Raw genomic sequence first — 14,600 nt, forward strand, 5'->3', positions numbered from 1 at the left:
TGACTGAATGAAATGAATGGTACCTAGACCGACATCTCTGTGGAATAGCAGGAGAGGAGAAGATGGTTTTGGAGTTTAGGGTCATTAATAGTGGAGAGGGTCCGGGTTGAAATATTTATGAGTACGAAAGCCTGAGGTACACTGCCATTAGGGTTTAGCTTCTACATCAACTGATTTGATGGGAGGGGGAACTATGCTCTCTGGCGTACAGTAGCCAGACGTCTGCTCTCAACGCTACTGTAAACCCTGAGCAAGTGGGGACGTCGTCGCCCCCCACCTTTTCGGGAAAGATCTCTCTCCCTCTCTCTCTCCCTCTCTTTTGCACTCCACCTCTTACAATGGTGTTTGTGCACCACTGGTTGCCCTTTTCTCGTGGCAACAGGTCACACATCTTGCCGCTGTGGTGTCACAATGTGGTATTTCACCTAATATATGTGAGAGTAGTGAACCCACGAGAGGCAGCAACTTCTCAAATGAACACTTTTGTAAAAAGAATGGCATGCCTTTATTATTTCATACATGTTTTAGCGGTAATGCTCTTTTGCAGTGTTTCCCAACTCCGGTCCTCCAGTACCCCCAACAGTTCAAATTTTTGTTGGAGCCCTGGACAAACACACTGGATTCGATCCAGGGCTTTATGATTAGTTAACAAGTTGAATCAGGTGTGCTTGTCCAGGGTTACAAAAAAAATGTGTACTGTTGGGGGTACTGGAGGACCAAGGTTGCTTTATTGTAGTGGAAGTAAACTTCACTGTACACATTATGTTCTGTTATCTTCCACAGATGTACTGAGTTATGGAGTGGAAACAGACTAAGTGCTAAAATAACTACAGGGGAAAAGGGGAGTTCAGTCATACGTAAATGACAAGGATAGTCAGTGGATGGTTTGTTCTAAAGTATGTAGTAGGACGAATTTACCCCTAGACACTGATTTAAAGTAGCATGTTGTCCCCTGATGGTAAAGGTTTGGCTTTTGTGGGGTAAACTTATCTTAGATCTGTGGTTAGAAGCGTCTTCAACCTCAACTGTGAAGGTCTGACATCTTCACATCCTGTTTGTCTCACCTTGATACCGCCCCAGGAATGGTTGGACAGGAAGTCGACAGGAGAGGTCACTCCTGGTTGGACGGGATACCTCAGCAGGAAATCTAACTCTGTAGGGTTGATCTCCTTATTCATCAACAGGATCTGGGTTCACAATGACAAAAAACATATACTGTCAAAATAACATTCATTCCTATATTGTTATTTTTTAAAGACAAAAAAGGAGACCGCAGTTTTAAAGGGCAATGATCAGTAGCTAATATTCGTCACTATGTTATGACATGTAAAAACATTTCTATTTGACCAAAAATGTACAATAAAGCTTTTACTGAACTTTGAACTCTGACTTTCTGTGTACCTGGAAGACGAGCTGTGCGATGTATGTGAGTTTATCACACTCGAATAGGCCTCTGGTGGTATACTGGAACACTTGGACAGTGATGCTGTCTATCAGGTTAGACACTCTCTGTTTCAACACCTCGTCTGCCTGGGCCTTCAGTACGGCTTTCTGGAACACTACACTAAACGCCTGTAGCATAGAAACACAATGGATAGAACAGCCTCAGTATTGCCTAGGATAAGAAACACTATGGATAAAACATTCTGGAACACCACACTGAACGCCTAGAGCATAAAAACACAATGGATAGCAGACACACTTCTAGAACCCAAATGATTTATTTCCTGAAACATATCTAAAGTACGAGCTGGCTGGCAAATGTACAACAGACTGTATTTAAAATATATGAGTCTGCCCTGTGCGTTTTATCTACAGCAGAGACATTTCATCTGATGAAAGGTCCAATGCAGCCGTTTTTATCTCAATATCAAATCATTTCTGGGTAACAATTAAGTACCTTACTGTGATTGTTTTCAATTAAAATTGTCCAGAAGAGGGGCTCCCAAATGGTGCAGTGGTCTAAGGCACTGTATCGCAGTGCTAGCTGTGCTAGTAGAGATTCTGGGTTAGAGTCCAGGCCGCGACAGGGAGATGCATGGGGAGGCGCACAATTAGCCCAGCGTTGTCCGGGTTAGGCGAGGGTTTGGCCGGCAGGGATGTCCTTGTCCTATCGTGCACTAGCGACTCCTGTGGTGGGCCGGGCACAGTGCACGCTGACATGGCTGGCTTCCCGATTAAGTGGGCATTGTGTCAAGAAGTAGTGCAGCTTGGTTGAGTTGTGTTTCGGAGGACGCACAGCTCTCGACCTTCGCCTCTCCCAAGTCCATACGGGAGTTGCAGCGATGAGACAAGACTGTAACTACCAATTGGATACCAAGAAATTGGGGAGAAATAGGGTAAAAAAAAGCTTCTTAGCAAGAATTTTGCTGGGAGTGGTTTGAGTGTGAGGGGAAAACGGAACATTTGCTGTTATTGGAAGAGAGGTTTGTAACTCTTTTTCTTATTGGTGAACTAATTTTGATGTCACCAGGCAGGCCAAAACTTCATCCCACCAAAACAGGCTGAAATTTCAAACAGCTCTTACACTAAAAGGGCATCATCATCATTTTCAAATTGCCACAGCATTACTCCAACCTCATAGTGTGGAAATATATATCAAATATTGGAACATCACGTTTTTGACTGCACTGGGCCTTTAAACTCTCTACAGTTGGCCCAGGGTGGCTAGCTACCTGCAGAGAGCAGTGTGATTGCAAACCATATCTCACCCCGTGACTCCTCAGTGCTTTGGAGGGTGACAATAGCAGGGACGTTAGGTGAAGCATAACAGCGTTAGGAAGCGACAAACACAAAGAGCAGAAAGCATAAAACACTGGGAGCTAATGGAGGAAAAGGCAGAAAACAGAGCAGCGTGGGTAAAGACTTAGCTCACTGGGGAGCTCTGAGGCCGGGAGAAACACGGTGGGTTATTAGAGAAAGTACCTAGAGAAAGAGAGAACAGTGAACTGTGTGTGTGCTCACTAGGGAGTGTCAATAACAGGTCAGGTCAATAGAGAGGTGGGTGTACCTTGAGAGAGAACTGGTACATCGGGTGGATCTTATTGAGGTCGTTCATTATGAAGTACAATAAGGATGCTCGGGCTGCCGCGGGCCGATAGTGCTCCCGCGCCTCGTTGATTTTGGCCTCAGTCACCTTGGCTTCTTTCACCTGCAATACACACACAGCAAACACACACACACATACACACATAAACACACACGTAAATGCACACACAAAGGCACGTAAAACACACATAGGATTCATTCACCAGCCAGGGAAATTATAGCAAATTATAACAGAGAGTACAATAACATCATCTCCCACTGAACAAAGCAGCCCTTCCAATTTAATGATCCAATTCAACATGCCTATAGAGAAGGTGAAAAATATGTTGCCACACATTTACTCAACATACTGCGCCAGTATTACCAAAGTAGTGGCACTTTGTAAAGGAATCCACTCTCACATCTCAGTCTCTAAGCGGTGTCCTTGAGCCTAATGAAGAGCTTTTCTACTGCCAAGTTTCACAATTTGTGATTGTGCCAACGTTTCGATCTACAGTTAGCGAGGACAGTAAGCAGTGAGCAGGAGCCTCTGCATCAGTATCTAAATATACTGTGTATTCAAAAACATCTGTAGGGTCGTCTCTAGAGGTGGAGAGCTAGACGTGGAGATTACCCTGTCCTGCAGTCAAATGACCAAATCACGCTCTAGTGGCCACATGGGTAGAATGTTATTAATATTTTTCATAACTCAATGGGTTTTTTTTTATCTGACATGGTGCAGGTTCTTCTTTTTTTAAGCCTATAACCACATGTGTGAGGTGTATACTTTTGTTTCAAAGTAGATTTGTTAAAGACTACCAAGAAACACTCTCCGTGACCCTGATTTGGCCCACTGCAGTAAAAGGTTAATAAAGTACCATTGCTAATATCGGAGAGAGAGAGAGAGAGAGAGAGAGAGACAGAGACAGAGACAGAGACAGAGACAGAGACAGAGAGAGCGTGAGATCTTTCCGAAAAGGTGGGGGGCTACGACGTCCCCACTTGCTTAGGGTTTACAGTAGCATTGAGAGCAGACGTCTGGCTTGGTCGTACCTTTGCATACTACAGTTGAAGTTGGAAGTTTACATACACTTAGGTTGGAGTCATTAAAATGTGTTTTTCAACCACTCCACACATTTCTTGTTAACAAACTATAGTTTTGGCAAGTCGGTTAGGACATCTACTTTGTGCATGAACCAAGTCATTTTTCCAACAATTGTTTACAGACAGATTATTTCACTTATAATTGTTACGTCCGTTGTTGGAATGAGATTAAGGTGCAGCGTAGTAGGCGTACATTTTCTTGTATTTAACAATGACACCGGGAAAAACAACAAAATACGAAAACGACCGTAAAGCTACATGCAAAAAGCTACATGCAGTGCAGAAAGCAACGACACACAAAGTCAGGGCGTGACAATAATTCACTGTATCACAATTCCAGTGGGTCAGAAGTTTACATACACTAAGTTGACTGTGCCTTTAAACAGCTTGGAAAATTCCAGAAAATGATGGCATGGCTTTAGAAGCTTCTGATAGGCTAATTGACATCATTTCAGTCAATTGGAGGTGTACCTGTGGATGTATTTCAAGGCCTACCTTCAAACTCAGTGCCTCTTTGCTTGACATCATGGGAAAATCAAAAGAAATCAGCCAAGACCTCAGAAAAAAAATTGTAGACCTCCATATGTCTGGTTCATCCTTGGGAGCAATTTCCAAACACCTGAAGGTACCATGTTCATCTGTACAAACAATAGTATGCAAGTATAAACACCATGGGACGACGCAGCCGTCATACCACTCAGGAAGGAGACACGTTCTGTTTCCTAGAGATGAACGTACTTTGGTGCGAAAAGTGCAAATTAATCCCAGAACAACAGCAAAGTACCTTGTGAAGATGCTGGAGGAAACAGGTACAAAAGTATCTATATCCACAGTAAAACGAGTCCTATATCAACATAACCTGAAAGGCCGCTCAGCAAGGAAGAAGCCACTGCTTCAAAACCTCCATAAAAAAGCCAGACTACGGTTTGCAACTGCACATGGGGACAAAGATCGTACTTTTTTGGAGAAATGTCCTCTGGTCTGATGAAACAAAAATAGAACTGTTTGGCCATAATGACCATCATTATGTTTGGAGGAAAAATGGGATGGCTTGCAAGTCGAAGAACACTATCCCAACCATGAAGCACGGTGGCAGCAGCATCATGTTGTGGGGGTGCTTTGCTGCAGGAGGGACTGGTGCACTTCACAAAATAGGTGTCATCATGAGGAAGGAAAATGATATGGATATATTGAAGCAACATCTCAAGACATCAGTCAGTAAATTAAGGCTTAGTTGCAAATGGGTCTTCCAAATGGACAATGACTCCAAGCATACTTCCAAAGTTCTGGCAAAATGGCTTAAGGACAACAAAGTCAAGGTATTGGAGTGGCCATCACAAAGCCCTGACCTCAATCATATAGAAAATGTGTGGGCAGAACTGAAAAAGCGTGTGTGAGCAAGGAGGCCTACAAACCTGATTCAGTTACACCAGCTCTGTCAGGAGGAATGGGCCAAAATTCACCCAACTTATTGTGGGAAGCTTGTGAAAGGCTACCCGAAAAGTTTGACCCAAGTAAAACAATTTAAAGGCAATGTTGCCAAATACTAATTGAGTGTATGTAAACTTCTGCCCCACTGGGAATGTGATGAAAGAAATAAAATCTGAAACAAATCATTCTCTCTACTATTATTCTGACATTTCACATTCTTAAAATAAAGTGGTGATCCTAACTGACCTTGGCTAAGGTGTATGTAAACTTCTGACTTCAACTGTATATGTCAGAGAGCATAGGTTCCCCTCTCCCGTCAAATCAGTTTAGGCACAAGCTAAACCCTAATGGCAGTCTACCTCAGGCTTATATACTCGGAAATATTTCAACCCAGACCCGCTCCAATATTAACTCAAACCATCCTAAACTCCAAAACCATCTTCTCCTCTCCTGCTATTTCACAGAGATGAGAGAGAGAGAAAGAAAGCTAGAAAGAGAGAAAGCGAGAGAGACAGAGACTCAGAAACAGAGATAAAAATAGAGATAATAAAAGAGAGAGAACCTTCTCCTCTATCTCTGCGGCAGTGCGTTTGGTGATCTCCAGGTTCTCCACCAGCTCTGTGTCTCCCAGGAAGTTCCCTGAGGCGGAGGAGAGACGGGACAGCAGGTTGTCCTCCAGGATCTTCAACGTGATCTTAAAACCATTCTGCTGCTTCGTCAGGTTCCACTACAGTAACATACAGACAGAAATAAACAAATGGCAAATAAAGATTGGACTAAAACACAGATGAAATAAAACTTTGCAGTAAAATACACAGAGACACTACACACAAGGGTCAAAAAGGTGAGATTAACAAACTCAAAGAAACCCAAATAAAGAACTGAAGGACACAAAATGACAGAGAACAGAGAGAGGCGTAAATGGCAGCCATTAAAACAAATCCTCTCTCTTCCGTAGCGGCTGACCTGGGGTTATTTTCTATCACGTGAGGTGAAGCCAAATGCTAATGTCGCTCTCAGGGTGGACAGTAAAGTTCTAGTCTATTCTATTCTATCCTTGGCGAACCTCAAAAGTTCCTTGAGGTAAACAATGCACCAAGGGCGATGGGTTGCTCAGGGTTGGACGATGGTCATGTTTGATTAGAAACACTGTTGAACTACGTGTGGCCCATCGTTGATTCGGGACACTAATTACTGCTGGTGGTAGATAAACACACATTAAAGGTGATGATGGGGGCTTAATTCAGCGCAGGCATACTGAAGGATGCCTCAAAGGCAGAAGCAATCAATGGTCTCTGCATGGGCTATCTGGATAGATGAAGAGGAGGCTCTGGGGTGGATTAGAATGTCTTCCTCTCAAGGCTGAGGACATCAAGCAGCGGCCAACAGACTTCCACCACCCTGCTGCCGTCTGATGAGAGAGTCGATGCTGCTGCAGGATCCACAGGCTTTGATGGTCACCCAAACAAACACAAACACACGGACAGACGCTGGACGGATCGCCCACACACACACACACACCGAGGCATACACAAAAGCACTCCTGAATGCCTGCACATGGCCTGGATTAAGGGGTATTAATCATCGCACACCATATGGAGAGGTGAACCTGGCCTTCTGAGAAAACCTCAATGCTTTGGTTTTAACACCCTTTGTTTTAAAATGCCAGGGTACCACAAAACTTTCACTTTTCAAAGATAGACAGGACCCTTGTTTCGTTGTCCTTCGCTCTGCTTGGCCTCCTGCCGTTTCATCCCCCCCAAAAAACTTTCCTGCACAGTCTTCCTGCTCTTCTACTGATTGCTTCTTAGTTGTAACCTGGTTGGGTGATTGATTCTAGTTAGTCCCAAAACAATTACATGCCAATGTGTTCCAAATCAGTAGCAAGAATGGTGTCAAGGACATACTGTATATAATTGGAGGTACATAATTGGAGAAACAAGTATATGTATAATTGGAGGAGGGGTTCAAGTGAAGCAATTTGCCCTGTGAATTCACGTCACGACCTTGACCTTCTCCTCTCTTCTGTCTCTCCTCTTTTTCCACTGTACGATGGCAAAGCTCTCCACATCAAAACACCCCCAATTTTTAATAACAAGTCAGTTATTAATGTTTAGTTCTCAGTCGGCATATTGTTCACGTAATTACCCGGCCTGGGAAAAACAAACAATTAACCAGATAGAGTCGAAATCCCTAATTGGGATTAAAAAGAGATAATACATCTATCATTTCAGGCAGATGATTACTGAGAGCCAGTGAACAGCCCTGGTGAGGCAATATGGAAAACGGATCGCTCTCTCTCTCCCTCACTCTCCCACTCTCCTAGGCTGCATCAGACACACACTCATGTACGCACACACACACACAAAAACACTGCACAGGAGTGGGAGGACGTTATTAGACTCGTTAGGGGGTTTCTATGGGTGTCCCCCTCGCTGAAAATGGAGTGTTGACATTTAACACTTCTTAACTGGACTTTGGATGAGTTCATTAAGCAATAAGGCAAGAGAACCCATGGATTATCGAGAATAACACACAGTTTACAGCTGTTCGTAGGCTCCACGTGAACGCAAAGCGCAGCAAGGTTTATACAAACCCCCGCTGTTTGAATAAAACATCTAATGTTGGCAACATTTTTATTCCAGTGGAGATAAAGTTTATGAATTGCCTGGCTGGACTATGGGAAAGGGAATATTTCAAATGTAACTGTTATCAGGCATTACGGTCCTTTGTAGTTTAGTTGGAAGAGCATGGCGCTTATAACGCTAGGGTAGTGGGTTCGATTCCCATGACCACCCGTATGTAAAATGGATCCTTGCATGACTAAATTGCTATGGATAAAAGCGTCTGCTAAATGGCATATATTATATTATTACCCGTGGATTATCATGAATAACTAATGCCTATCAACTAATCAGCATCCAGTATCCAAACTATCCTATTCAGCTCAGTAGCTAAACTCTAAACTCATTAGAGGAATAATGACATGAAGTTTATTCAGAGACAATAAACAGGTCTACAGACAGGCTCTATTTACAGCCTCCTATCAGTACTGTGATTGTTATCAGTCAGTAGAGAGGAAACGTGTTGTTTACTGGGGAACACAGAACAGGTTATAACCAAATAAACAAATTCTACTGGGAATTGTTTGGAAAGCAGGTGCATGGAGTTAGCCACGCGTTTACCCTGCTTAACTTTTAACGTTAATTAAAAAGATAAGAGTTCCACATCACGTCTTTTCCTTCCCCTCTTTTTCCTCTTCTTCTTCTTCCTCTCCTCCCATCTTCATGAAATGCTAATTAAACAAGCTTCATTAAATCACATTTCACTTCACCGCTGCGTTTTGCTGAGGGGACACACGGGCGGCTTAAAATAACACTGCTGTTTTGTGTGCGTTTGTGTTTGTGTGTGCCCATCTGTGTGTGTGCCCATCTGTGTGTGTGTGCCCATCTCTGTGTGTGTGCCCATCTCTGTGTGTGTGTCTGTGCCCGTCTCTGTGTGCGTGTGCCCATCTGTGTGTGTGTTTGTAAGTGCCCATCTGTGTGTGTGCCCGTCTGTGTGTGTGTGCCGTCTCTGTGTGTGTGTGTGCCCATCTCTGTGCGTGTATGTGCCCATCTGTGTGTGTGTGCCCATCTCTGTGTGTGTGTGCCCATCGGGGGTGTGTGTGTGCCCCTGTGGTGTGTGTGTGTGCCTATCTCTGTGTGTGTGTGAGCCCATCTCTGTGTGTGTGAGCCCATCTCTGTGTGTGTGTGAGCCCATCTCTGTGTGTGTGAGCCCATCTCTGTGTGTGTTTGTGTTTGTAAGTGCCCGTCTGTGTGTGTGTGTGTGCCCATCTCTGTGTATGTGAGCCCATCTCTGTGTATGAGCCCATCTCGTGTGTGTGTGTGTGCCCATCTGTGTGTGTGTGTGCCCATCTGTGTGTGTGTGTGTGTGTGCCCATCTCTGTGTGTGTGTGTGTGTGCCCATCTGTGTGTGTGTGTGCCCATCTCTGTGTGTGTGTGTGCCCATCTCTGTGTACGTGTGTGCGTGTTTGTATGTGCCCATCTCTGTGTGTGTGTGCCCATCTGTGTGTGTGTGTGCCCATCTGTGTGTGTGTGTGTGTGCTGTCATGACGTTGGCCTGTGGGTAAGGTTTATGACCCCCCCCCCCCCATAAATACCTTTCTCCCTTCCCCTCTCTGAATCTACTGAAGGACTTGAATAGCCTGTGTTAAACATAGAGAGTCTGGGAACATCAAACAAATGGGGAAAGGAACCATATTTTGTTAATAAAACCAGTTGGAAATATGCTTGATAACGTAATGAGTATGGATTTCATTTCAGTTGTCATCTGAGACATTATGATTGATGACAGGACGACATAAACTGTACCTGAGAAAGTATATGCCCTCTAGTTATCAGAGTCACATGGAATTGTTATGCAATTGAAATGTTTGATATGGAAATTGTTTGTTAGGAGATTAAATGTAATTTTAGCTTCCAAATGAGAGAATTGGGTTTTCATAAGGAAAGTGCCCTACCAGATCAGTGGCCCAACCCTGTGAAGAGACAGGGGTTATAAACGATGAAACACCTCCCTCCCCCTCTCCACTATATAAGCCTTTGACGAAAAGATAACCAGTTGTTCCAGTACGGGAGGTCTGCAGCCTCTACGTTAGAAGGACACACATGTCAAGAACAGAACTAAGCCAACCTCGGCGTGAGCTTTGGTGGCGAATGGTATGAACTTTGAGCTTATTCACTACAGAAGTGCTACTTCCTAGCCGTTGAGTTAGCAGCGGCCGCTGCTTACGTGGGCTAGGAAAGGACGGACGACGGATCCAGTCTAACAACCAGACGAAGATACCACCACGTATCCAATTGACCACCATTGACATTCTTCCGAAAACAGGGAGATCTGTTGGCCAACCCGGCCAGCATCTATGACCAATCTACCGAAGCGCAGCTCAGAGTAAATATTTATTGCATTTTCCTTTTCCAAATGGGCGGTAATTTAGAATGCATAAGATAATGTATTTACGATAGCATAGCTGCTGTTTCTGTGTTCCTAAATCTTCCCGCTCTTTCATTCAAGCCTAACCCCCTTTCCTTTGTGTAACCAGCTTTCATACAGGTTCCGTTCACCAGGGGTGAATTCTGTATGACATCATTGTATTCTGTGTATTTGTAATTCTGTGTGATTAGTTAGGTATTTAGTAAATAAATAATTAAACCCAATTTTGTATTGCTGATTCAACTTGTTAGCCAGGGTTCGTGAAGATAGCCAAGAATTTACAACTTTCATTATGAGACTGAAAATAAGACAAGGGTTAATATTGACTGCTATCGAGGTAAAATATTACAAAGTATTTTAAGAGTTTATTCGGAAGATAACGGCTCTATAAACGTTCTTCCGTGGTGCCCCGACTTTCTAGTTAATTACATTTACATGATTAGCTTAATCAGGTAATATTAATTACAGAGAAATCATTTTATAAGTTAGCATGTCATATCACTTAATCCGGCATAGCCAAAGACACGACATTTGGAGCCCCCGTGCGAGGAATCTAAAATAGGATGAAGCTTTCATTTTGATTCAGCCTATATAAAATTGAAAAGCAGATTACATAATATACCAAGTTCATTATATACATTATGGGAATTGTAGACTGGAATTATTGGTGTGTGTGTGCTCTGGAGAATCGCCTCCGTGTTGTGCTCTGACGTAGTCAGCGGGTAGCATAAACTATACATGTATATATGATGGCTGATAAAGCTGATAAAGCTATCTGAGAAATAGCGCGTTTGGCCAAACGCTAAGTATTTCTGCCTCTCGCGTTTCAGACGCGTGTTGGCTAGGTCATTATTAATTTCTCGAGCGAGGACAAAGACCCAGCCGATTGAAATTTAGGAGAGATTAGCTTGACCAGCGATAAGTATCTCTCTGTCTCTCTCGCGTTTCGATGCGAGTAGACCACGGTGTATCTTGTTGTTTGCCGCGAGTTCCGGTTAAAACATCGTCAAATATCGCCGAAAAGGGTTTGAACATAATACGTTATAAGTAAAACCTTTCCCTTGCCAAGGGAATCCTATGTTGAGCATTTTTCAGGCATCAAGTAGCATTAGCTTGCTCGAGATGCTAAGCTAACAAAAGGGAAAACAGCCATTTTATTTGTGCCACATGGTAATTCATCCGACTTGAGTTGGATTTCAGCGTGTGCCAGCAGGGACCTCTGAAGAAGTCACCAGTACTTTCCTTCAAATAATTAGTCAGGTGACACTCAAGTCGTTACTCGTGATATCCAGACGGATATCGATGTCTTTTTCAATTGAACTAATAAGGGAAATTGCCAGATTTACATTCTCAAGTTTAAATAATATCCAAATTGATGAGTTTTCTAAATGAGACATTGTAATCTTTTTCCACATTAACCTAGATGAATAAACCTCTCAGGTTAATTAAAGTTTAAATCCCAAACAGCCTATACAGGTTTGATTTATCATTAAAATTGATCAATCAGTAAAATTTGGTTTTTGCAAAACCCATTCAGTAATCCAGTACTGACAGAAGTCCCGCCCCAGCGGGAATCCCATGTGGCTTCGGCCCAAGGAAGAAGTGTACCATAGTGGGGAGTGTTCCCAACATTTGATCTACTGTTTACACTTATGATATCCAATCAATGGAGATTGTATGGATTATCATCTCATTCAATTTAATAAGTTAAATTGTTGAACATACCTTAATGTTCTTGCAATCAAATAAGACACTTTTAAACTTCCCATATTAACCTAAATGAAGCAACCTCTCAGGTTAATTCAAGTTTAATACCCAGATAGCCTACCCAGGTAGGATTAATCATTGGCATTGATTAATTAATTCAATTTGCTTTTGCAAATTCATTCACGTCCAACTTCCACATTACTGGTACAGTACTGATGGTTCGTCAACATCTATAAATAGATTAAACTTGTCTTTGCAGCTTCCAATGAATTCCAAACCCAAACATTGAAAAAAAATAGGAACATTTTTCCTCTAAATTTTTCTAATAATGTGCAAGCTACCAAAGGAGGTGGTCACCACTCCTCCGCTAATTAGTGAACCTCCACCCATAAAAGGATTGATCTCTGACCTCAGCAGTGATACCAACCCTAATTATGCCATTAGAAAAACAACAGCCGAAATTGCGAACGCTCTCCAAAATCAACCATCAAATACAGGCTTTGTGACTGTTCTCTCCACTTTAGCACTTATGTATCGCCATCAAAGGTTGGCATCGGTCCAATACCACAGTGCACAGCTGAAGCACGAGCAAGACATGGCTAACATGAGGGCACAGGTGGAGAGAACTGAGCAACTATTGACAAAAGCAGGAAATGAAAACATTCTGCTAGTCGAGGAACTGCGTTTGAAATCGGAACAATTAAAAGTAATTGCAAATACTTATGACGATGAACGAGCACAAACTCTCGAACAAAATCGTCATCTGCAGGAACAACTCGATTTAGCCAAAACGAAATACGATGTAGTCCACTCCAAACTAGATAAATCTGTCGAGTTATCTATAAACAGGAGCGCACAATTTGATAACATGCAGGCAGTTTTGTTGAACGTTACTCAAGGTAACAATGTTCTACTCCAAATTCTGCAGACCAAAGACGATCAGTTGATGAACACAACGACAAAGTTGGATGACAAATCAGCAGAACTTATTGAAGTCGCTGACCAAATGAATGATGAGAGAACTCAGGTGATGAGGATGGAAATATTGATTTCTAAGCAAGCAGAGGAAATCTCATCACTGAATCTCTCGCTCCGTACTCGAGACCTCTATCTGCAAACCATGACAGATAAGTTTGAGACCGAAAGGAGCAGGTGTGACACTCACGTGTCCAAAATTGGTACTCTAAGCGCTCAAGTGGACTCTGCAATGCAGCAGAAGACCACCCTTAGGTACCATCTGGAGGAAGTCCAGAATGGTCACGCTCTACAGCATGACTACCCATCCAAGCAACCGGAGTCCGGTACTCAAAGGAGTGAAGACGATAGGTTTCAGACATTGCCTCCATCATGTGTCCCTCAGTCTTCTCCTCTTGGCCATTCGGCACTGAGTAATATGGAGCCTCTTGGCCAACAAAGCCAAAGCTTGGCTTCTCCTCTTGGCCTGTCGGCCCCAATTCCTCCACAGGATGAAGCCAATCCTCTCCGCCCGCTTGGCGCGGAATACCTTGACAAACTCGTCAAGAATTTCCCCATCTTTGACCCCGTTCCAGGTCAGCCAAACGATACTGAGACGTTCCTAGCTGACATAGAGGACGCGTTGGGTGGCTACCCGAACGCTACGGGTTCTGACAGGGTTTACCTGTTGAAGCGAACGTCGAATAGACACGTGACGAGGTTCATTCGTCTACAACAGCAACACGTGCTAAATGACTACGCTAAACTTGCCACCGCTTTGAAATTAGAATTCAGTGGTTCTGCGACTCGCAAACACGATAGCTCACTGGCTAACACGGTCAAACAAGCTCGGAACGAACACCCACAAGCTTTCTATCATAGGCTTCGTTCAGCTTACTTTGGCCTACTCACGGAAACAGGAATGGAAGAGCTGTTACCATTCAAACAAATGTTTCTGTCGAACATGTATCCCACCTTCATTTCCTACTTGGGCCCTGCAGCCCAAGTATGTGTGTGTGTGTGTGTGTGTGTGTGTGTGTGTGTGTGTGTGTGTGTGTGTGTGTGCGCGCATGTGTGTTTTCCAGTTATTAAAAATGATGATTTGTCTTCAGATGAAGAAAGCCTACAGGTCTGACTAAACCCTCCCTACAGAGGCCCAATGCCAACAAACAGCAGGCTGAATGAAATCCACTGGATGTAAATATAATCATTGCTACCGTAAATCTCCACTCCGCTCTGCTCCGACCCGCTGACTGAGTTTTACAATTATCAGAGTTCCTGATCTCTCCCAAAACACTGCCGTCAGCCGAATGTGTTTCTGAGTAAAGTTGGGCTTTCTGATTTGGTTTAATGCGGTGGGGGGGAGAGAGTGGGGGAAAGAGATA

The 14,600-nt window shown here is 43.4% G+C and overlaps 1 protein-coding gene across 1 annotated transcript in view; it reads right to left on the bottom strand.

Moving 5' to 3' along the window:
- dnah9 (dynein, axonemal, heavy chain 9) overlaps nucleotides 1-14,600 on the bottom strand; it is a 124,287-nt gene that overhangs the window by 32,739 nt on the left and 76,948 nt on the right. The window contains exons 62-65 of the mRNA XM_014179529.3: nucleotides 6,125-6,289; nucleotides 3,011-3,151; nucleotides 1,402-1,572; nucleotides 1,065-1,187 (exon numbers count right to left, since the gene is read on the bottom strand). Coding sequence (XP_014035004.3) covers nucleotides 1,065-1,187; nucleotides 1,402-1,572; nucleotides 3,011-3,151; nucleotides 6,125-6,289 — 600 coding nt within the window. The remainder of the gene's footprint in view (nucleotides 1-1,064; nucleotides 1,188-1,401; nucleotides 1,573-3,010; nucleotides 3,152-6,124; nucleotides 6,290-14,600) is intronic.

The sequence above is a fragment of the Salmo salar genome, chromosome 28, assembly GCF_965601325.2.
Source record: "Salmo salar chromosome 28, fSalSal1, whole genome shotgun sequence".
NCBI lineage: Eukaryota > Metazoa > Chordata > Actinopteri > Salmoniformes > Salmonidae > Salmo > Salmo salar.